Source organism: Triturus cristatus, chromosome 3_2 (assembly GCF_964204655.1).
Source record: "Triturus cristatus chromosome 3_2, aTriCri1.1, whole genome shotgun sequence".
NCBI lineage: Eukaryota > Metazoa > Chordata > Amphibia > Caudata > Salamandridae > Triturus > Triturus cristatus.
Genome location: NC_140584.1, coordinates 777,999,241 through 778,024,212, shown reverse-complemented (window position 1 = coordinate 778,024,212; position 24,972 = coordinate 777,999,241). Strand labels below are relative to the sequence as shown.

Below are 24,972 nucleotides of genomic sequence, written 5' to 3'. Positions count from 1 at the left end.
TACTGTAAAGGTTTGAAACATGAATCTGCTTTCATCGAATGGATACTTTGAATCACATTCAGAGGGAGCATATTGGTGATATCTCTATACAACGTTTCAATGCATTTACTCTCAGTGAACATGTTTGAGTTCTCTTTAGCATTAATCAAATGTTCATAGATAGTAACAGTTAAGTATCAATAAGTACCCAAATAACAAGATGATGTTGCATGCTAATTTATTGGTTACATGTACAGGTTAGCCTTTGCAAAATAGATAACTTTAATAATGATCCCTAACTCTCCTGAAAGAACCGACCCTGGGGCTCATAGCTCCCCAGTCGCTGTATCTCCTGTACTCGCCGGATCTCAGGTAGTACTGACGCCCTCTGTAGTTTGGCTCTTCATAGAAAACCCAGTGCCCCTCAAGCACATTACAGGAGTGGATGTCATTGTAACGGAACTGCTCATGAACATGGGGACAGTCTTCAGAGAACTCCATCATTTGACCTCCAAAGTTTTCTCTCTCATAAACTCTTATTCTGTAGGATCCACGGTGCTGTAATGGCAAGAGAAGGCAAACCAGTATTAAAACCTTTCTCAAAATCAAAATTTATGACAAATTAAAAGATGCCCTTCATAATATAATTGAATGATAACGCCTTTGTTAAAATATTGGAATAGATTACTTTGCTTTTGTTATGCAAAGTAAACTTGTACTTTCCATCCCTAATAGCATAATAAGAGGCAATATGATGTTTTCAAAATTATAATTGATAACTATAATAAGACAACAATTAACTCACAAGTGTTTATATTTCTAAGATAGTCCTTTGTGTATCGTATTCCTTACAACCGGAAACAAAATGTAACCACTACTGTATCAGCATTGTAAAAGCATATTACATAAGGTGTGTAGGAGTCAGAGCAAACCTCAGTCTGTTCTGTGTGGATTGTAGTTTGGAATTATAAAATGTATGTACAGTAGTTTCAGTAATAACTGATGTGTGGTGAAGATTAAAAATCACACTGATGTGAAGGTGTCCCCTCATTTTAATTGAGGTCCTTTCAATCAGTGGAAATGGGGGAAATCTGCAGATGACCAGGCAACAGACACTTGCCCATTACACTGCCAAGAGACAACTTCGAAGCGTGGCTGGGTTAGAGTCTGCGCATAACCATCAAAATAACAAGCACAGCAAAAAGTCCCATAAGCTGCTCAAAGGAAAAAGAGGAAACAGCCACCCACGTTTCTAAGTATTTCTGCGGACACTAGTTCCCAGAAAAGGAATATAAAGATCAATCTTAATCCTGAGCAAACATATGTCATTAGTAGTCAAAAGAAGTTCATAAGGCCATATTTGTCCAAATCCAAATCTTCTTCTTTATTTTCAGGAAGTCATCACTTCCAAATGACACAGGTGATTCACAGATGGTTCATGTTATCACATTGACATAGTCAACACGCGTTTCGTCTTGGGGGCATCACCAACCGACTTCCTCAGGGCATATAGTCAATAAAATATCCTTAAATCCTCATTGGGTAGTATCCTAATAGCATGTAAAAGTAACCTGTTTCCACTAGTATTCGGGATAACGAGTACTTTAAAAGACGTGTACCTGATAAATGGAGAGTGCTCCAAATAAAGCAACCGGCTTCCAGCCAAGCCCACCAACGGTATTGGGGCAGTCTAGATGGCTGACTGTCTTGGAGGAGTTGCAGAATATTTAGGCTCCATCGTTTTTTGGTTCTAGGTCAGGAGGCCAGGAGGATGCCATGCACTGATGCATAAACTGCTCTTATTAGGGGACCGAACAAGCTAAATATGATGCACAATGGGGGCCTGCACCTGGTGCTCACTTCCCCCATTGCTCCGTGCCACCTCCTCTACCCGGATCTTCACAGCTGAACTCAAAACTCTTCTCTTCCAAAGACACTTTCAGAACTAATACGTTCATACTCCGGCCCCTCTTGGAAGTTCGCTCTTCATTGTAAATTTGTATTTTTTCCTGTGCATCCCTCACCCCAGCGTGCTGTGTTGGATTTTGTGTTTGTGTACCCTTCATTCTCAGGCCCCTCTTGGAAGTTCGCTCTTCATTGTAAATTTGTATTTTTTCCTGTACTTTCCTCTCCCCTGTGTGCTGTGTTGGATTTTGTGTTTGTATACTTTCATTTTTAGTCTGTGTAATGTTATATTCTGTACCACTTTTCTCTTGTAACGTAACTAGCTCTATTGTACAACGCTCTGACACCTTTGGGTAATGTCCGCGCTTTATAAAAATGCACTAAATAAATAAATACATTTTAAAAAAATTAACTTTATCTGGCGCAGAGTCCCAGAGATGTATTTATACCACTTCCAGACTGATTCAAGGAATGACATCACCTTATAATTAGTACCCTGTTTCAAGCATATATAGAGAACACCTAACATAATAATTCCTGCAGACCATCGAGTGTCTTTCATTGCATCAAAACAACAATTATTTATACAAAAGAAAAGTAAGTCTCGTCGGAATGTACCACTGCATTTAAGGTACTTTTAGTAACCCTATGAGTGTTTTGGCAAAATGGATATAAGAAATGACTAATTCAGCAAACAATGCACTGGAAATTAACTTTACTAATGTATTGCAGAAAGTGCTGGTGAAATAGAGTGTGGGAATGTTATGTGATGTAGCACACAATTCTGTCCTTCACAAACCACCAACACACTCCTTTACTTCCTGATGTCTTGCAGTGTCGTATTGCAGGGCTGTTCTCCTATTATACTGCAGGCACTCACATATAACACAGACAGTGTATTTAAGAGATATGGCCACTCTGTCATGGGATAGATGCAGACTGAGGGCTTGATTCACAAAGGTGAACTCACACTAGCAGTAAAATTACACTTCTAGTTTTTTAATACCAAATAGTATAGTAAAGTTACCACATCAAGTGGAAAGTTACACAAAAGTGTAAGTTTGCCTTTGTGAATTGGGCCCGGTGTGTATGTTATTGACTGGTGTCTTTGAAGAGCTTCACTTAAAAAGATACTCCGAATACACAAAATGAAACGAGTGACACTCACTTGTGGTGTCAAGCGGCAAGACCTGATCGAGTCATTGAAGCCCATCCAGTGCTGGAAGTCCGGGTACTCGCCTCTTCTCAGATAGTACTGGTGGCCCCTAAAGTTGGGGTGCTCATAAAGGATCCAGTTGCCACTTTCCACCCGGATGGAGTTGCAGCGGCTGAAGTGGGAGCTCAGATCGGCACACTCAGCGCTGCACTCAAAGGAGCGGCCCTGGAAGTTCCTGTCCTCGTAGAAGATGATCTGTAACAAAGATAATACAAATTGTTATATATGATGTATTTCTGCATGCACTTGGGATAAACGTGTGACATTTGTAGTCGAACATAGCATATTAAATATGCTGCAATGAAAGGTGAAGTACCACGCATTATTTTGATTAATGCATGTCTAAGCTCTGCAGATCGATTACCTGCTCGTCATATGTACATTCTGTCCTTCATGTTTACGGAATCAATTTCACATTGTGCTAATGGTATCGAATAGCAAATAATTTTACTGGGATGTCACAATGCTACTTTTGGCTCAGGTAGCTTGTTACCAGTTAATATATGAGGAAAACCATAATAGTGGAGTAGAACCAAGACACACTAAAACGTCTCTTGGTTGAAATTTGGATCATTGATTTTAGTGCAAAAAAGGAGGAAAACTCATATCTAAATCTAGTTCTACTCAAATCGATTTTCTCTTCCTTTTACATTTATTAGGTCGAGCATTTGAGACCTATTGTATATACTCTAGTATATACTTATATGTGTATGTACTTTGTGGGCTCTGGAGATCAGCCCTAGGACTTGTTTGCTTCCGCTAAGGGACTTTTTTTCTGTTCAACTGCCTCTATGTAACTGTCTTGATAGAAAATGACCAGTAGAGGTCGGTAAAATACCGGAATTGGTTTGTGCTTAGGGACTTTCTTTTTTTTTCCCGGCAACAGCCTCTAACTTTCTTGATAGAAAACGACCAGCAGAGGTCGGTAAAATACCAGAATCACTTTAGCATTCTTTAGATTCTAGTCCATAGAAATTGTCTTCCACGAGCATCCGTAGACAATAATATTTTTTTCAAATCTTGTATTTTCAATGATTAGACCACCGAAGGCCCTAATTTTATATTAAAAACAGAGCTTTGAACTATACCATTTCCTGCTGAAAGACAATATTTTTCTCCATGTGTTCCCATACCTGGTGTGGCAGGCAGTTTGGTGCTTACTTTCCCTCCATGTTAAAAAACAGTAGATGTTTCAGCACCCAGGCTAATGTGCTGCATAGCTAAATACATATAAGGTCCCAAAGGAGAGACTGGTTGCATTGCAAATGCTTGTTGAATACATTTACGCCGAAAAAAGGTGTCAGTGCTGCTGAGAAAGTAAAAATATTAAAATAAATAAGAAAAACGTCTTAAAAAATCTTTAGTAAAAAAGATTCAAAGACACCTTTTCATCTTCTTTCTGTAGACTGACTGGTCAGGACTGGACCTGATATCAACAAGAAAAACATGCCTTTTCTTGGCTGTCACCCCAGAAAGGAGGGCCACCTATGAGGCAACGTCTAATGGAGGAACAACAAGAAGAGCCTTGCTGGAAGGTCATAAGATTCATGTTGGACAATACTGTTCAACCCTAGAGTGAGGACTTTCATTTATTTACCACCTTCTGCGTTTCATACCTTTGCTTCTAAATTGTTAAATATTTAATATCTTCATTGCGTAAATATGAAATTTCCACAGAAACATCCCAACTGGGGAAGCGTGGGCTAATGACTATATGGTGACTTTAGAGGCCACGAACCAGTTCTCGACTTGGTTTCCCTCTGCCTCATGTCCCATACCTGCCACAATAGGGAGTATTTAAAACAATCTAATTGCTGTTATTAGGATCAGGACTTGTACAAATGCCTAAATATTAGACATACGGCTCTTAAAGTAATTTCAGTGATTTTACTTCTGTCCAGTCAAAGTCATGATATAATATGGAGAGATATGTTTATGGGTCCTTTTACCTACTCGAGATGGTAATAATAAAAGTGCAGTTTTTATGCCTGATCAATATCTGTGCAACTTGGAATTCTTTACTTAAGGAGAACCAGGGTATGAATCTGAAAAAAATGTTGCTAAGTAAAAACAAAACTAATTTATAATTCTCTTATTCAAACAGCAATGGCGAGGTTATTAGTATTCTAAAACCAGGTCTGGAATAGTTGTAGAATTATAGATATTTGGTGAGGAAATAGTTTAGCCTCAATACAGCCAAGAAAAAAATCCTTTTACTTTGGGCCTAAACACACGTCCATGAGGAATGGTAACTTAAATAGCCCCAAACAGGAGAGGGGTGAATGGGTTATCATATCACATGCTGTGGAAAGAGTGGAGCTGGGACAGTGTGGGTTACACACAGAAGGTTAATACACCACTACTCACTCCACAGTTGTAAAGCATGTTGAGAAGTAGCCTATCCAACTTTGGAGGATACTGTGGGGTGAGTGCTTTATTTGTAAAATAATAAGTGCCTTGATCCTGATAGGGAGGCCACTGCAGCTTGCACCACCTATTGCCCATCATTGCTGCCAATGACAGCACCAAAACAACTACTAACCATCTCTCTCCGCTGCAAGTGCGACAGTTCGGATTATTCCAGGTCCCCAAAGCTAAAGGAATGGCCGGGGAGGCAGGAATTAGTATATTGTATTAAAAAAGAACGGTTGTTCTGCTCATCTCGAAATTAGATGACCAGCGCCACCATGTGTCAGACTGTCATAAGTGTGATGATGACAATAAAGCGCCGTGCAGAGCACCTGAAACCAATTAAGTGCCAGTGCCAAGCACTGGAAACCACCGGCTCTAATTAAGCACTGTATGGGGCAGATTTACTATTTTTTCACACAACACAGCGCAGCAACCAAACTTGTAGCACTGCATTGCACAAGAGAGAAAACACAGCACAAAGCCAATCTACTAAGATTGGCCTTCAATAGTTGTCATTCTGAAAGGCTACCTTGCATGACCCACAACCTCACAGAGGTCAGTGTGCGCTGTCTCGCATTGGATTTGTGTTGGAAGCACACCCTTGAAGTACAACTCCCTGTCTAGAGGAAGATAGAAAAATACCACACACTGGATGTGTGCTGTACATTTTAGCACGCATGCAATACATGAGTGGGTTTTTTGAGAAATGAAAACATTTCTTCTTGTTAAAGAAGGCATTTTTTTTTTTTTTTTTTTCGCAAAGCCCGGTCTAGCCATCTTAGGCCCACATGCATCAAAGCAAAAACCGGTTGCAAACGGGCAGATTCTCAGAATCTGCTCCTTTGCGACTGGTATTTTTGCATTTGGGATGCATCATCCCAAATGCAAAAATCGCAATTTAAGTAATCTCTAAATTGCGATTACTTAAATTGCGATTGCATTTAAGGAATCTCAAATTGAGATTCCTTAAATGCAATGCACTAAAGTAAAAAAATTAGCGATTTTGCTAATAGGGGGAGAAAATTACCATGAAGTTGAACTTCATGGTAATTTGCAAAAACGTTGAAAAATGCACTAAAGTGCATTTTTCAAAGTTCCATTTTACACACACACATGCCCTTGGTGAATGTGTGTGTGCAAGATGTACTCATATGCAGATTTCAGGGGTGCAACAGGGTATCCTTTTGACACCCTGACACCCTTGAAATTGCATGAGCAATTTGCGATTCTCTAATTGAGAATCGCAAATTGAGAAGGTCTTCCCATGCATTCCTATGGGCCTCTAGGTCAATAGGAATGAATGGGGAGGGATTCCTTAATTGCGAGTCGCAATTTGCGAGTCGCAATTAAGGAATGTTTAGAAATCGCTATTTTTTAAGCGATTTCTACATGCATAGCCTTTTGCTATTCCTTATTAGCGAATCCTTATTTTTCGCTAATAAGGAATCACAAATAGCATTGTTGATGCATGTGCCAGTTAGTAGATAAAGTTTGCAATGCATACCATCAGATGGCTGAGTGATCTTGCGTGCTTCAACATGAAGAATTCGAAAGGATGCAAAATGTGCCAAGGCATATGTATACATAAGATGCATATGCCATCTTAATTCTCTGTATTAGCTGCCCAAATGACATTTGGCTGCTGTGAGTTAAGAAAGCCCAAGTCATGTAAGGCAATGGTCAACCAAGACCTTCTATAATCAATCCTGGCTTCAAAATAAGTTCTACAACAAGCCATCCCCTCCTTGTGATTAGCTGCTGGTATAAGAGTGCCACACAAAACTATAAATGAGAGAATCATTTGGAAAAAAATGGCATTAAGGGTAGTTAGGTGCATATTAAATGTTCATGCCTGGATTCAATTCTCATATCCTGCTTATCATTTAAATTAGCATATTCTTGTGTAAGATGTTTATCTCCCCTCCAAAAAATTACAACCTGACATTTCTCACTTACCTTTCCCATGTTGGCTGCTGGATGGTATGTCGACCTCGATGCTGTAGATGGGCGCACAGCAGCCTTTATATACATCCCCCAGTCCTGCTGCCTGTAGGTGAACAATGCACTGTACGCACACAACGGTTTCTGCCCACTAAGGTAAATGTATAGAGAGGCCCTCTGCATTCTATAACGTGCTTGCTGGAATGGTTTGTATTTGCTCACTGGGGAGTCGTGTCAACTGTGAATAGTAACCAAAGTACATCATTGTCGTTGTGCTAAAAGCAGCATATTGTACTTCAGATAATGTACCTTTTAAAGCAACCCTGCTGACTGAAAAGAAGCGGTTTTAAACTGCTAGATACCGTCGGAAGGATCACGCAGCAGAACATTAGAACATTGTCCCACAGACGAGTTTTCCACGCTCTAGATTGGTTTTATTTGTCTACCAGAGCAATGGAAGTGAATAAAGAGAGAATTCATACAGTGGCTTCCAGTGTTGATTTGTACATTTATACACAGTGGGGATGGAACAGACACAGAATGGACAATCTGCCATTAGTGTAAAATCAATGAAGTCATAGGGATTACAAAAAATCAAAGCGTCATGCTAAGCAGATGAGACACACCCATTCACCAGGACAGTGGTCAGGGTGTTGTGTGAAACCAGTGGTACATTCTGGAGCACACTGTCGCAATTATATTACTAGAGCATGGTGTGGTAGCGCACTATCATTTACAAACAGCACATTTTCCATTGAAATGGCCACTAAATTTGCAGAGACATGCAGTTTTACTGATATAAACTAAGTAGCGCGCAAACAATGTGTGAAAATTGCATTCAGTGAATATTATTTGCGCATTGGTCTGTTTTGATGCTATAACAGCCATTGTTGGCATTGCTCTTCAAAATTACAAAAAAGTGTTTACTTTGTGCCAATCTAATTACTGATATATTTTTAAATATCTGTACCGGTCATTTTTAGGTATTTGAATGTTGTTGTGTGCTCATGTCTTTCCTTTCACACTCCTTTTACCCCAGCAAGATTGTCACATACCGCGGGACGTGGCCATTCGCCAAAAATGGCTGCGTGCTAGAGAAGCGGCGACACTCCACCGGTTAATCCTCCCCAAAATCTGCAAAATAATCCGGCAGGCTGAGTACCAGCACAGCGGTAATAAGTCCTGACGGGGCAACGATGGTTTAGGTGGAGGTGAGCCGGACTGCCTGGTACACAGTAGGCTCAGGCCTACTGGAAGCAAACAGCTGCGGCATTGATTTGATGGCCCAACCGCAGGCCTCCAGGTGGTTACGGGGGGCCACCTCAACAGTGCGTCGCCCGCGCAGCAGTTACAGGTAGGCGGCAGATCGGAGGTTGGTGGCTACAGGCCCCCCTCCTCCATAGGGCGAGCAGTGGAGAGCCCGGAGGGTGGGAGAGAGAGAATGTCGGGTGATCCACGCACACAATAAAAGTTAGCAGCGGCCTGGGGGTAAAATCGGGAAGGAGACCAGCCCACAGGATCCAGATTCAATGGTGGAAGGGGCCTCCTGCCGGAAGGAGCCGTACTGTCAGTCCCACCACGGGGGCAGCAAGGGGCGGTTGCCATGTACACCAGGCAGGAGAGAGGAGTGGCTGAGCAGCCATAGTATGAATCGGCGCCGCGCTGGGGGAGTGTGCAAGACAGCCATAGGGAAGAAGAAAACTGCGGATGTACCGAAGGGGTTCAACAGTGGAACCGGGGTATACATTCGCAGCGATACGCCTGGTGAGGACGACACCCCTTGGCCCAAATGGCAAACCGGATGAGTGAAGTGTGGGGTGAGGCTGTAAGCACCCCATAGAAACACCAAAAAGGAAGTGGCTGCCAGTCGATGGCTGGGGCTGGCCGGTGGCCTGACTAACAGAGACGTACTCAGCAGAACACACAGGTGGAGTGGGCCTACCTGCTGGAGAGTGCACGATCAAGTGGAACCTGCTAGGTGGCAGCCACGCAAAAGCGGTGAATAGCATCGTACCTTGCACACTTACCAGTGGTGAAATTGGTGGGGTGGCCGCACTCATCTGTCATACAAGTGAGGCCCCAATGTGAGGAGTAAGCCAGTCAAGCTGAAGCCCTGCAGGAGTGAGCCTGATATGAGCAGGGCTTCTTGACCCGGTGCCCAGGAACGAAGGGAGAGGAGACACGGGTCCCTCCCAAAAAGAGGGGGCGGCTGGAGCCTACATTCAGCCTAGGATGAACTAACAGACATCAAAAAGCTAATCATCATTTGATACTGGAGAAATAGTTGGACTGCCATTAGTGAAACTGGTTGGCCACTGCAAAAGAGGTGGAAGAGGTCCGGCCAGACCACCCCTGAGAAAGATCACTGTTAAACTTTGGCGGCAGCTACCCACAATAGCAATAAGACAGACTACTGCTGCAACTGCCCCCCCCCTGCAGTAGAGCACTGATGACATCATGCAGTGGGCCCCTACTCTTAGGGGGGAAAGCCAACAGGCCGTGTGGAGTGGGCTTGACCCCATGGTCAGGCAGGGGACAACATGCCTGAGGTAGCAAAGTGCTGTCAGGCAGGTGTGCTCTCCCTCGTGAAATGTAATGTCTGGAAATAAAGGTAAAAGGGGGACCCGCCAAACCAAATTGGACAAGTATACAATGCCAAAGATCCAGGATGCGGAGGTAGTTACCCAGACCCAACCAACTGCCTCAGCCTCGCCAGTGGCAGAGAGTGGGGACCCCACACTGAGAGACATTAGAGCAGCAATAAGTGGGGTGCGTACGTCACTGGAAAATCTAATGAACGGAAAATGGGTGACAAGTTCAAGGTTGTAGAAACGGTCACGGCCGAACTCCAATCAGACTTGAAAGTCATGAAACAACAACTTGAGGAACTACAGGCTGCAAACAATGTGCTGGAAACAAAACTGGCCGACTATGCGGACAGATTGAGACATAATAGCGACAGAATATTAAAAGACCCAGAACGTGCAGAGGGACCGTCTATGGACCTCTTTGTGGAAGATGTAGTGACACAGTACTAGCATTCACGGGGCCTTTCCAAATTCTTTTCTGTGGAAATGGCGCATCGACTTCCAGGAGGAAGACCAAAGCCTGGAGCTCTACCTAGGCCTCTGATTGCCAGATTGTTCAATTTCCTCGACTGAGATGCCATACTACACACAGCTCGAATCGCCCCACGTGTAAAATTCAAAAATAGCACCATAACCTTTTTTCCCGACTTTACTGTCAACATCCAGAAACAAAGAAGATTGTTCTTGGAAATTAAAAAGGTGCTTCGAAATAAAGGACTGAAATATTCCATTCTATTCCCTGCAAAACTGCTGATCGAGGCTGACAGCAAGACCTGGTACTTTGAAGCTCCGCAGATGGCCTGGGAATGGCTGGATGGATCGAGAATGGTGGGGGGAAACAGCCCTAGACCACAGTGAGATAGACACCAGAAAAAGTCTGCAGAACGCAATGAACAAATAGCATCAGTAAAGAGACTTCAGAGGATACAGGATTTTGAACTGAGATGTCTTTCCTGGTGGCAGATAAGCTGAAAGCACAAGGAATGTTTTTAAAGTGTGGGGCCCCGGTGGCGCCACGGACACGGACAGGAGCAGGGATACACACCCCAATAGGTGAGTGCCCTGTAACTCCTTAATGTAGACACTTGTTCTTCACACTACATCCTCATAGTGAATACCGCACTTCCAGTCTTCTGATTTTTATGATGCTTGTTTTTAATTCACATATTGAGTAGAATATCGACGAACTCTATAGTTAAGTCTATTTGCACTTGGTGACAATTGACACAGCCTTGTGTCATATTGTCTAGGGAGAGAGCACTGTTGTGTGATATCTATCTGTACAGTACTTATTACTAATCATTGCCTATGTTTGGGTTAACTTTCTAAAAATTTTTTCTTTCCTAGGTCCCCTTAGACATATGGCGAGATCGTTTCCCATAATACGTGTGGCAGGTAACAATTGTACTTTCCACAGTGGGTAGATAGTTGACAGTTCATTAGGTCCTGAAGAATTGCCACGGATCATTAGGACCACCAGGCATGAAACATGTTGACCATCACAGAAGAGCATAGCTAAGCTGAACCATAACGTCAGCCAGCTGCCACTCTGTCTTTGTTTTGTTTTAATCAAGTGGAGAGCCACTCCTAATAAAATCCGATTTTTGGACTTTCCAACTTGTTTTAACCACACACACGCATTCACATCTACACCACTAGACTCCTCTCACACACACTACACCATATGGCCAGGAACAGAAGATCTCCGCTAAAGAGCCCCTTTAAGGGTGCCCGTCGGGCATTGCAGCGCCGGCCCGACGAGGAGCAGGTCCATATGATGAAGCATGACACCTAGATTGCTGGGTGTGTGAGGACCCTAGGTTCCGACTAGAGGAATCCCTCTTCCACACGGTCTCCTCTCCACACTTTCACTCTCCCCTTACTCTGAGGAACTGCATACTCTTTCTCTTGATATAAAGTGTGGGGCCCAATAAACGCTGGGCCCGATTCACAGAACTAACTTAAGACAAAATCCTAAACTTACTACCATTTCGTATTCACAGAAGGCACTTACTCATTTTAGTATTCACAGAAGGCACTTACTCATTTCGGTATTCACAGAAGTTAGGAGTCCTAACTTTAGGACTCCTAAATGCCTTCTGTGAATACCAAAAGTCTTAAAATTAGGATTTTTCTCAGTTTAGGAGTCCTAAAGGTAGGAGTCCTAACTATACTACTACTAAACTGAGAAAAATCCTAATTTTAAGGCTTTCGGTATTCACAGAAGGCATTTAGGAGTCCTAAAGTTAGGAGTCCTAATTTTACTACTACTAAATTGAGAAAAATACTAATTTTAAGACTTTCGGTATTCACAGAAGGCATTTAGGAGTCCTAAAGTTAGGAGTCCTAACTTTAATACTACTAAACTGAGAAAAATCCTAATTTTAAGGCTTTCGGTATTCACAGAAGGCATTTAGGAGTCCTAAAGTTAGGAGTCCTAACTTTACTACTACTAAATTGAGAAAAATCCTAATTTTAAGACTTTCGGTATTCACAGACGGCATTTAGGAGTCCTAAAGTTAGGAGTCCTAACTATGCTACTACTAAACTGAGAAAAATCCTAATTTTAAGACATTCGGTATTCACAGAAGGCATTTAGGAGTCCTAAAGTTAGGACTCCTAACTTTACTACTACTAAATTGAGAAAAATCCTAATTTTAAGACTTTCGGTATTCACAGAAGGCATTTAGGAGTCCTAAAGTATAGGACTCCTAACTTCTGTGAATACCGAAATGAGTAAGTGCCTTCTGTGAATACCAAAATGAGTAAGTGCCTTCTGTGAATACCAAAATGGTAGTAAGTTTAGGATTTTGTCTTAAGTTGTTCTGTGAATCGGGCCCGCTATGCTTAAAATGTTGAATTGTGGCAGTAGGGGTCCAGACTCTCGTATAAGTAGATTGAAAGTGCTGGTACACTGACATAATAGAGGGTATACGGTAGACAGAGGGGGAAGACTCAGTCCCCAACAATTCAGATTGGGTTAGGGTGACAGGCAGTCTGCATAGTTGGGGAAGCGGGTAGTTCTACACCCGGATTACAGGGAAGCAGGGAAGGGGGTACACTGTTCAATGTTATTCATATTTATTTCTTTGATGACACAAAAGGACTGGGTGGCAAATGGACTGGAACGTACACCCTGCATCATAACATAAGTGGAATCAGTTTGATACAGAGAACATTATTGAGTCGTAACAAGCACTGCAGCGTACAAGATTTGAGAGTAGAAACGCCACAGGATGCATCCAGCCCGCTACCGGAAATAGTCAAGGGGGTGAGTACACCAACGGAGAATAATACTGAATCTGGCAGGCGATGCAATTGATCTGGGACAGATACTCCTCTCCTAGAATTTGAATGGGCTGGGGGATAATATTAAACATGGGATGGTGCTCCAATATATAAAATGACACTTCCCTGACGTAGTCCTATTGCTGGAGACACACTTGGTTGGCAACTCCGGTAGAGCTCTGAACCATTGGGTAGATGCACATTCTGGATTCACCTTGGGGCCTAGAGGGGTGGGAATATTCCTTAGGGGTGTCTTTCCCCTGGTTGTCAACCGCACCTGGGTAGATACACAGGGCAGCTTTGACGCATTGTTGGGGACATGGAGGGTCAGAATATTGCTATCTTAACAATGTATGTTCCCCCGGCATTACACACCATGGACCTACAAGACCTGGGGAGGAGCTCCTAATATTCCCCGAGGGGAAACTCCTGATAGGAGGAGACTTCAATGCAACAATATCGGACCCGTTGGACCGATACGCTCCTAGTGGGCTGCTGCCCACAACCTTGCATTTCTCTGACTTTGTAAGTGCTATGGGACTAGTTGATGTGTGGCGAATTCACAACCCAGACACGCCTCAATTAAAATTTTTTGAGTTTTATATAGCGTGAGCTTCACCCGAATCCGAATCGGATATCAGAGTGCTTTACATAGCACCAGTTATGTTACATGAGGACACACAATCAATTTTGTTTTTGTTTTTTTTGTTAGGCACGGGGAGATTAAGTGATTTGCCCAGAATCACAGGATGTTCAGCGTCAGTACCGAGACTCAAACCCAGTTCCCCAGGTCCGAGGTCGAGCGTCCTAGCTGTTAGGCCAACTCCTCTCCCCTTTTCATTTGGGAGCACATAACAGTCTCTCCATAATAGATTATGTACTCACCTAGGCCAATCAGGCAGTACGCTTCAAGGAAATACATCACTTAGCAAGGGGTATTTTGGATCATTCACTGATGGGGGCAATATATGAGGCAAGCATGCCACAACCCAGGGAAATAGAGCCAATCAGTCCATGGTGCCTCAAAATCTCATTAGCGATGGAGGGTATGCAACAAGCAATAGAGTACTACGTCAAAGAAAATGACGGGTCAGTAGAGTCAGCGCAGACCCTTTGGAAGCATTTAAGACTGTCATGAGGGGACAGGGTATCTCATTAATGGTGGGGGTTTTTAAGAAGGAGAAGAGAGCCACAATCGAGGGGCTAGAGAACGAAATCCTGCGATTGAAAGGGGATTTGCTAGGAGACGACCCAGAAGGTGTCAAACATGCCCTAAATATAAAAAAAAACTATAAGGTCCTCGGTACTGAGGCGGCAAAGTCCAGACACAACGCCAAACAGATTAAAAGCAATGAAGTTGAGGATAAGGTAGGGTACTTGCTTGCATGGCTTGACAGGCATGAACGGACGAGCAGACTAGTTACGGAACTTAAGAAAGACAGTGATTAAATATTTTAAATCCCGCAAATGATAGCTGAGTCATTTGCTACTTATTACCATCAAGTCTACTCCCCGACTGGGACTTCTGTGGGTACTCCTGCTAGGGTATTGTTAGCAGACACACCACTGCCAATTCTTACTCCGAATGACCTAGCTTTATTAGAAAGCGACATACTTGACGATGAAGTGGCCCAAGCAATTCATGGTACCAGGTTAGGAAAAGCATTTTGACCCAATGGCATCCCAATTGAGCTCTATAAATTGGCACCTGATAAGATAGCCCCCTATCTGAAAAACATCTATATAGAATGTCAAGGGGCAGGAAGATTCATGCGGACCAGCGACTGGCCACAATAGTTGTAATCCATAAAGAAGGAAACCTAGACACATCTGCTTATCCTATCGCCCCATCTCACTGCTTAATGCAAAAATTTAAATCCTGGCCAAATTACTTGCCACACGCATGATCCAAATCATTCCGTAACTGATACAACCGACCAATCCGGCTTCATGCCAGAAAAGAACATGGTGTTTAATTTATCTAGGATCCACAAAGTCCTGTGCTGAATTGAGACATTGACAGAAGATGCAGTGGTTATGTCGCTGGATGTCCAAATGGCATTCAATACCATTGAATAGCCTTATCCATTCGCAGTGCTGGATAAGATGGGACTTGGTCTCAAATTTGTAGCCTGGCTGAGACTCCTGTAAAGAGACTCACTGGCAAAAGTAATGGTAAACAATGGAATGTCCCAAACCTTCCAACTCCGGAGAGGGACAAGGCAGGGCTGTTCCTTGTTGCCATTGCTCTTTGCCCTAATACTCGAACCCCTGGCAACTTGGAACTGCAGGGACCCACTGATAAGGGGCTTACGCTGGACAGAGGACTGGGAGGATAGAATCTCCCTATATGCTGAAGATATACTTCTATATCTGCATTCCCTAAATCTCTCTCTATATATATAGAATAATGAATATAGTCACTCATTTTGGAAAATACTCTGGCTATAACATCAACTGGTTGAAATCCATTATTTACATGCTGAGAGGAGCACTCCCTCCGCTACCTAAGGAGTGTGGGGTGACGGTGGTGATGGAGGGTTTCCACTATCTTGGAGTATATATCACCATGGATCCCACCCTCTTTTATGAAAGGAATCTCCAGCCCACAATGCACCATTTGAATGGAGATGTGTGTCACTGGAGGTCCCTTCCTCTTTCCTCACAAGGATCAGTTGCCTTATTTAAAAGATGATGGCACTCCAGCAATTTTTTATATGTGTTGCAAAATATTCAATTTCCAGTCCCCACTTCCCACTTTAAAGAGATAGAGAGTGAACAAAGAATATTATTATGGGATCGGTAGCCTCTACACATAGCCACACAGAAGTTAGTGAGAGGATGTTATGACATACGGAAGTATTACTGGGCCGCATACCTAATGGCAATCAATCATTGTATGCATTTCCCCCTGGACGACCCAGTATATAGGATGGACACATTTGTCCTACAGGATGGGGACTATGCGAGGGCACTGTACACTGCACCCAGGTGTCTCCTACTCACAGGCCCCACTAAACACACCGTCTACCTTTGGCATGAGGTTAACAAAAGTTTGGGATGGCTAATAAGTTAACGCAGGCAACCCTGTCATGGGATGCAAAGCAGCGGGGCACCTTGAGGAAAGTCCCAGGCTTTGACAGATGGGATCTAATAAGCAGTGCACGGGTGGGTGATCTGTCGGTGGGGGTAAATGTTATTCCCTTCACAATGCTGCAACAGGAATATGACTTAGGCACCACAGAAACATTTTGATATCTGCAAATTAGCCATGCTCTCCAGGCGGCCATCCCCAAGGGAATTGACCTTCCTGAAGCCTCTTCTCTGGAGGACAGACTCCTCACAGATTATATAGACCACAAAGTAATCTCTTTGATGTACCAAAAACTGATCAATAATTCCCCCGACCCCCTCCTCAAACTCTGAGAGCAGTGCACACACAATATAGGAGAAATGAATGATGAAGAATGGCGGGGTGCGCTGACCACCCCTAGAGAGGAAGCTATCTCCTTGAGATTCAAGCTAATACAGCTTAAAATATTGCACATAGTGTATTTCTCATGTCAAACCCTCATTAAGATAGGGAGAGGATCAGATCCTAAGTGTAGGAGGCGCTGGGTCCAAGAGGGTACGTTTTATCACACACTATGGGACTGCCCATACATTCAAAAGTATTGGGAGACAATTGCGCATTGTTTGAGTGAAGTATTGGGGATGGAACTAGGACCATCGTCTAAGTGGTGCTTCTTCGCGGTGTGGGAGGCAACTGACTTAAACAGCAAAGAACCGACCAGGGCAACATTGGGTATGGTAATTGCCAAGCGAAACATAGCAAGACTATGGAGTGCACCTGAAGCGCCAACACAGGAAAATTGGGAAAAATAATTAGATTGGTGCATGATGGCGGAGTCGTGGTTGTCCTAGAAAATGGGTTCAAATATGGGGTGGGGGGAACATGTACAGAAGAGACATATGTACGACCCCCTTGCTGGGAACCCAAAACATGTCGGCTAATATTGGATAGTATTGAGAATGTGTGTCACGTCCTCACATGCCAAGTATCAATCGCCCTGTCTTAGAGCGCAAAAAACATCTTCGTAATAAACCACTTTTCATTCAATAATTCATATTTAATCCACTTTTTTATTCAATCGTCTTTCACACCTTATCCATTCACTGCAAGGCAACATGATTCCAAGCTTTTTCAAATGACACAGTCGTGCCCAACCAGGCCTTTTCTGTGGCACGTGGGAATTCAGAGTTCATCCCAGGTAGCCTCAATTTATTTCCACCTAATGCATTTCGGGCTCTACAGCCCTTAGTCAGGGGTGATTGTAATGTTAAAAAGAAAACATGAATATTAAACTCAGTTTCCCTAGAAACTTCACTCATCAGACATGATTCTATTGTGAAACTTGCTGTCTGGTGAATAATTGCCACTATATCCTGCGGTGACTTATTCCAATGTGAATATCGTACTTAATTAACCCCATAGGTTTTATTAAACAAACGTCAGAAAGAAAATCAAATTCTTCAAACAAAGACAGCCAACGTGAATGAAAGTGCAAACAGAAACATTTCGAACCCCACTCAAACCTATTCTGTACCTGCAACAGAGTCTCCTCACTCCCTCAAACCACCATAAGCTTGTTTAAAAGCAAATATTGGATCACTATACTGTGAGAGGACGAAGAAACGAAACAATAGCAATAACTGATGTATATATGGTGTTTATTGCATTTTCAGTGATCACTCAAACAGTGCTCGACACTGTAATAAAATCTGTGAACTTCCTTGTCATGTCATCAATAAAAAGAGCTTTAAAAAAGATTGGTACATAGCTCACTTTACAAACTCCTCTCACTTTGCAATCAGAATAGAAAAAGAAAACCCCAATCTCCATGTTAAAAGAATAAGCATTATGTTTTCATAAGACATAGGCTGAAATTTGAACTCTGGCTTTGAATGCACAACAGATGTGCCAAAATGAAAGCAACACTTAAAGGCCTTGTTAATGCTCATTCAACTTCTGGATTCCAGCATGGTTTTTTTGGGAGCCCCCGCCCCATACTCCAGCGCTTATACATCTTGCATTTAGTTTTTGCACTGCAGAACACCAAACTAGTCCCAAATCCCCTCCCCTCCTAAGTCCAAATGCCAGGTTGTGCAACCTCGGGGTCATGCACTGCTGTCATAGCAGCAAAAGCACTTCCTACTGCGGATGTCAATAGCAGCAGGGCCAGAGTGACACAGCAGAAAGCACAGCCTGCCCCAGCATTGGATTGTGGGGGAAATCCCTTGGGTAACATGGGCACCACATGAAGGTGATGATCCCCAACCATCTCAGATGATGGGATTCCCCTCAAAATCAAAGGAGGTATATGGATACTCAGTGCACATCTTCACGGACACAAAGTGCCATCCACGCACTTGTCTTGTCACAGATTCACACCTGTTTGTAGCTGCTTATTAAGCTAGTTTAATCATCTTTTATCTTTGAAAGGACGATTGCCGTTGTGATGTTTGCACTGATGCTGTGGCTCGGTGTTCCCAATTATGGATATCTCAATACGCCGCTGGTAATGGAGAGTTGTCAAAGCATGCCCTCCATGGTCCTATGAGGAGCAGCATTCACCTGAAGCTTCTGGGCATGCCAGCCCTTAATGGTCTACTCTGCAGACTGAGTAATTAACCTAGACGACAGAATGAAAAAGGCAACAGACGTGACATGGGGGTGGAAATGCAGGGTCACAGGAAAGTGGGGCCAGGAGTGCGTACCTGGTGAATGCTACAGCTGCCTACACCACATCAATAGGTTTTGGGTTTGTATTAAAATAAAAATAATGTACTCAAATGGGTGGATTTATGAACCTGTCATGCACAGCAAGTCACCTTGCACTTGCTTGCATGACAGGGAAAGGGCAGGAATGTGCAGTATTTACAGCAATGCAGTGCATTCCTGCCTTTTCCCCTGCGCTGGCGCCCTTTCAGCAGATTAACGCCACTGCAGGAATCCTTGTACCATTGTGCAAGGGTGCCTCCGTTGCATGCAGGATTGTTTTTGTGCAGAATGGGGCCCCTTCCTGCACAAAAACAATCCTGAGAGGCATATTCTTCTTTCTGTGTGTGCTACACAACTCACACACATAGAAAGAGGAAGTAACAAGGAGAATTAAAGATATTTCTCTTCGTAACACCTCTCATGGGAAGGTGTATGTTATTGGTGCATTCCCAGGTAATTAGCCAGTTCTGGGAAATCTGGGAATGCATCAAAAACCATGGGAGGTGCGTGGGAACACCCACGCAAGGGCCATGAAATGTCTCCCTTGCGTAGAGTATGGCAACACAGAGATTTGCTCTGTGTTACTCCAGATTATTGGAGCCACTCAGGGCCACCCAAAGTGGCCTTACGTGGCTTCATAAATATTACTTAAGGTTTGCTTCATGCATGTACCACTTTGCGTGGTGCAAACGCAATGTAAACCAGCTCATAAGTTGACCTCATCGTCTTTGCAGCCCGGATGTGCAAACCTCAGTGACTGACACAAATCACTCGATGACCATGTTGAATTTGCATACTCCCAGAGTGGCACACACCTGTCACAGCCTCACACAGAATGAATGTCTCAACCGCAGGCTACAACTGCCACAAAATCAGGCAGCCAGGATGATCTATCAGAAATCTAGTTAATGCCATATCACCCCACCCCCCATGAGGGAACAGCACTAGCTACTGGTTAAACAGCACTTGGTATTAAAGACTGGCTGCATCATTTTTAAATCCCTACATTGCAACAGACCAGCTTTTATTTCGGCTTGCCTCTAAAAATACACACCCATCCTCAATCTAAGATCCTCTCATTCAAATCTTCTTACAATTCCCTACTTTCAAAAGAAAAGACAAAGCATTCTCCATACTTTCCCCCTGAATATGGAACTCTCTGCCAGTATAAATTAGTATGATCCCTTGCTATAACAGGTTTAGGCAGCTCTTAGAAACATGGCTTTTTAAACAAGCATATGACAAACTGTGGGTGCTGTGTTGTGGTTCTGTTATTCCAGCGCCAAGAAACCTTCTGATTTGCGTTCATTCTATAAATGCTTATAAGATAACATAACAGTTTTGCTGATGCCAAAGTGGCTGATGTGCTACAGGGCTGTCTCATGGTACAAGAGGTTCCAGAATCAAGAGGAAAAACAAAATGTTAGTTTCTCTGCTAAATGAAGGTTGAAAATCAGAAAGAAGGACTTGGTCTTGGAAGCACAGGAACCCACTAGAGGCGAATCAGTTTGCAGGATCACTTTGGACACCCACAGAACGCCAATATTTGCATGGATAAAACACTTTGCTATATACACACTATGAACAAAGCTGGGAGCATCTGAAGATCAAGGAGCAGAACTCGATTCCCCACTGAGAGCAAAACATCCCTCTGTGTGTGAAGGAATTGTCCCAACTCTAGTTACATTTGACTTCTGTCCCCTGGAAGATCGGATTCCCCCTGTCAGCCTGTATTCTACCCTTTATGAGGGTCAGTCCTGCAAGCCCTTAGCACCCACGTTGTGGTCCAGGTGTTGTGCAAGGGTCTTTGTCACAGTCCACCTTTCATTCCAATAAATCTGCTCTGAAACTTCTGATTTTGTTTCTGTTTTGTTTGCTACAGCAACATCCTTCTGTGAAGTGTCCTTAAGAGCCCCCGCACATATTTACTGCCCACCAGGAAGATGTGCTCTTGTGACAAAGGTGAAAAGTGTTTAGATGTTCTCATTAAGTGATTTGTAAATCCAGCTACTGCGCATCACCAAAATGTGTGATTGTAATCAAATCACTTATTTCATAGCTCGGTTCTCACAGTGGTGGATCCTCCACTATAGTGGAGGAACGTCTCCCTATTGCTATGCGAACAGTAGTTAAAAGAAAACTAAAATGATAATAAATAGCGTTATTATCATTTTAGTTTTACGTTTCCTGGTGCAGGTGGGGCTAGACTGCCAGAGTAGGAGCCAGGAGGAGGAATGGTTGCTCCAATCTAAAGTGCGCATAACTGTTTGGACTGCCCTCTTGGGCCGACCATAACAGTCATGCGTGATTTGCATGTTCTGCACCCAGACTGCATTACAGCCTGGGTGCAGAACATGCCAAGGCCTCCATTCCCCATCTGAGCGCAGATCCACGGCGCTCAGACCAATCACCAAGCTGCACTGCAGCATTGTGATTGGCAAGGGGAGTCAGGAGCCTGGGTGCTTCCTGCTTCCGAGGAGCTGAGAGGCGGCGGGAGTGGAGCGAGAGGCGGTGGGAGTCCACCGAGAGGCGGCGGCCAGCCGGGTGGCCGGCCTGAAGGTAAGCGTTTTTTTTGTTATTTTTGTTAATTTACAACCCCCCTTCCTCCTCACCCCTGCCCCCTCGCTCCCACCTCCAGTAATTAGTGGCCGCCCCTGGGTTCTCATCTGTACCACATTTAGAAGAAATTGATGATGGCAAATGTGTTAGTGGAGTCAATGTTCCAACTTTAATTACTTTTCCCATTTCATGTAATTTCTTGTGATGTCATAAGGGTCAGTGGGCCATGCTGATTTTATGAAACCTGATCCTGGTCAAATTATGATCTTTCCTGTGATGTCATTGTCAATCAGGTGAAAGGTCATGTGATGCAAACACAGTTAAGGACAAATGTGCATGGCAGGAACCCAGAAGAGCTGGGCTCACACAGGCCACTGGCTTTGCTCAACATGGACTATAAGATCCTAGCATCCATTATAGCAGCCCGACTGGCTCCATTAGTACGGACCTTGGTGCACGTTGACCAAAATGGTTTTGTCCCCACCAGAAGTACAGCCCTCAATATCAGAAGACTTTTCAGGGTTCAACATTATGTAGCAGATATATGGCCCCGACCTGGCTGCCTGGTCTTAGATTTAGAAAAGGCCTTTGACTCCATAGAGTGGCCGTACGTTTTTGAGGTGCTGTGGGGGTATGGCTTGGGAGACCCATTCCTGCACGTGGTCCGACTGCTATACATGCAGCCTTCTGTCAGAGTCCGGACCGGTCGACTGATATCGGACAGTATCCAGATACACAGAGGAACTAGGCAGGGTTGCCCTTTATCACCACTCCTTTTCTCACTTGCTATGGAGCCGCTGGCAGCCCGTCTGCGCAAGGAGGGTGTAGACTGGGGCATTCGTTGGGGGATAACATACATGCGGTCTCTCTGTATGACGATGACCTGCTATTGTATTTGAGGGATTTACATGACTTCCCCGCTATTATTGCAGACACTCCCTGGGATTTTGCAGAGGTCTCGGGCCTCTGGGTGAATTGGGCTAAGTTAGGGCTATACCCCTTTCGAGATGGAATTACTCTCGAAAGAGTTATAGCTGGCACCCATGGACAGACTGTGAAAGGGACCCCCCACATGTATACCACGGAACTCCAGAGTACGGCTTATACAGACATATATTGTACATAGAGCGTATATTTCTCCAGATAAATTAAATAAATACTTTCATATGACTACATCCACATACCCCAGCTGTCTACAGGTCAATGCAGATTTTCTACACATGCTGTGGTCCTGTACCTCCCTACATACATTTATGACGGACATTAACATGGCGCTCGCAGCATGCACTGAAAGAACACTGCCACAAACATGGGAGGTGTGCGTATTGGGCTCTTACCCCAGACCAAAGAACATAGGGTCACGTCCAGATTTATTGACCTGGGTCTCATTGTAGCTAAAACGCTGATCATCGAGCATGCCGACCCACTTGCATTCGCCAGCTGGAAAAACACACTCCTGGTATGGGCACGTGTGGAAAGTACGTCATTGCACAGGGAGGAAATAGCAGAATTACTTAAATACCCTATCGCACAGTTATGGGACACTATACTTGGAGACTTGACACGTACAGATGGAGAAGCGGGGAATAGCCCTCCACAAGAGGTTAGAGGATGAGACACAGACACTGGCGCCCGGGATCATGGCTTTTCTGGATCGCGTGAAGCTGAGGACCAAAGTGGAGGGGGCGTAACGCCTGGGACATACACGAGTTAGGGAGGAGTAGACCCAGCCACTGATTCCATCATTAACCAGGAGGACAGGGCGACACATTTCCTCTACATATCCTGACCCGGGCGTGAGGATATGACAATAGTTTTCTTAGTTTGTTTTTTTCTTTTTCTTATGTTTGATTGTGGACATATATATTGTATCTGATTGTGCCGCAATTTTGATGCCGAACTGGATAACCAGATACAGACATTTATGTGTACAGCTGAGAAAGGATGAATATTCTCCTTAAATCCATCTGGACATTAAAGTGTGATCCTTTTGATATCCAATACGCATGTAATACAACAAGAATATAATCTGTGGTCAGTTACCTGCTGTACAGAATTGGTGTTTATCACAGTTTGCAAATATCCTGACAGTACTTGTTGAACCACAAGTAATGACTAATTGTTCTCCATCTCACCCAGGCTCTTACCCCTACCCGCCTCATCTCTTCCTTCCCCTTCCTCCACATTATCTTCCACTTTCTCATTCAATTGTAACCTCTCTGTTTGACAAAATGCAAATAAAGATATGTGGAAAAAAATAAGGTCAAATGTGCACATATATATGGTCATTTGTGCATGCCATTGTTTGCATATGGGACCACATTAAACCTGGACCTTTTGACTTTGTCAGTGCTTGTTTCTAGGTATCACTAACAGATTTTGCTGCCCATCACTGAAAACCTCATATCTCCAATGCACAGAAATATATATAAATGGTGAGTTTTGGATCAACTCATTGCTTATCACTGGTTGGCTTCCCTGCCTTGTTTACTTGCGCCTTGCTTCTTACTTCTTACTCAATGTTTATAATTCCTCTTCTTGTGTTTGTCCCTCTCCTGTAGCATAGATTCTTTACAATCCTTTTCATTGGATCACTTGTGTCCATCTGCTGCTTATATTCAGGGCACTACATTTTTATTTTGCCATTTATTACTCTGTGGGATTGAATGTGTTTTCCTGAGCCCTTAAACAATGCCTCTTGGCACACCTTTACTCCCCTCAATGAAAGTAACATCTACAGCACTCTTCTTGCGATCAGGCCATCTAGCCATCTCAGCGACCCTCTACCACCTCCCATCTTCAAAGAAATAAGACTTCCATCCTCCCCATATGGACAAAGATTGTCAATGCTTCACTTTTGCAAGGCACAATCCCTGACTGCCTAAAAGCAGCGCAGGTATGCCTCATTCTAAAGAAACCTAATGCAGACAGCTCTGATCCAAAATAACTTCCATCCTATCTCCAACATCCCCATAAAGGCAAAACTTCTAGAAAAGTGTGTGCAATCGCAACACTGCTTACACATTGAGAAATTCCAACTATTGGATCAATATCAATCTGGCTTTTGGAGAGGTCACAGCATGGAATCTGCACTTGCATCATGGATGGCATTTTAAAATTACTAGACTAAAATGAATCATGCCTCCTGATTCTCCTTGATCTATCTTCTGCCTTTGACCCTGTTAAGCACGTCACACTACCATCCATTTTAGAACACAGGATGGGCCTATCAGGGTCGGTATTGCAAAGGTTTACTTCTTTCCTCCACAACAGATACCAAAGAGTCAAGATGAATCAATCCC

The 24,972-nt window shown here is 43.6% G+C and overlaps 1 protein-coding gene across 1 annotated transcript; it reads right to left on the bottom strand.

The window, feature by feature from the left end:
* Window positions 1-200: 200 nt before the first annotated feature.
* On the bottom strand, window positions 201-7,509 carry LOC146858094 (gamma-crystallin-3-like). The gene is made up of 3 exons (XM_085648855.1): window positions 7,469-7,509; window positions 3,053-3,295; window positions 201-537 (listed from the first exon to the last, which is right to left on the bottom strand). The coding sequence occupies exons 1-3, from the start codon at window positions 7,475-7,477 to the stop codon at window positions 262-264; spliced, it is 528 nt and encodes a 175-aa protein (XP_085504981.1). The 5' UTR covers window positions 7,478-7,509; the 3' UTR covers window positions 201-261.
* Between the last annotated feature and the right edge of the window lie 17,463 nt (window positions 7,510-24,972).

What these genes read in the sequence shown, in the direction of transcription:
- LOC146858094 (XM_085648855.1), bottom strand. An exon ending in CTTGCCGCTTGACACCACAA is followed by an intron (nt 538 to 3,052) that starts GTGAGTGTCACT and finishes TTGCCATTACAG; the next exon opens with CACCGTGGATCCTACAGAAT.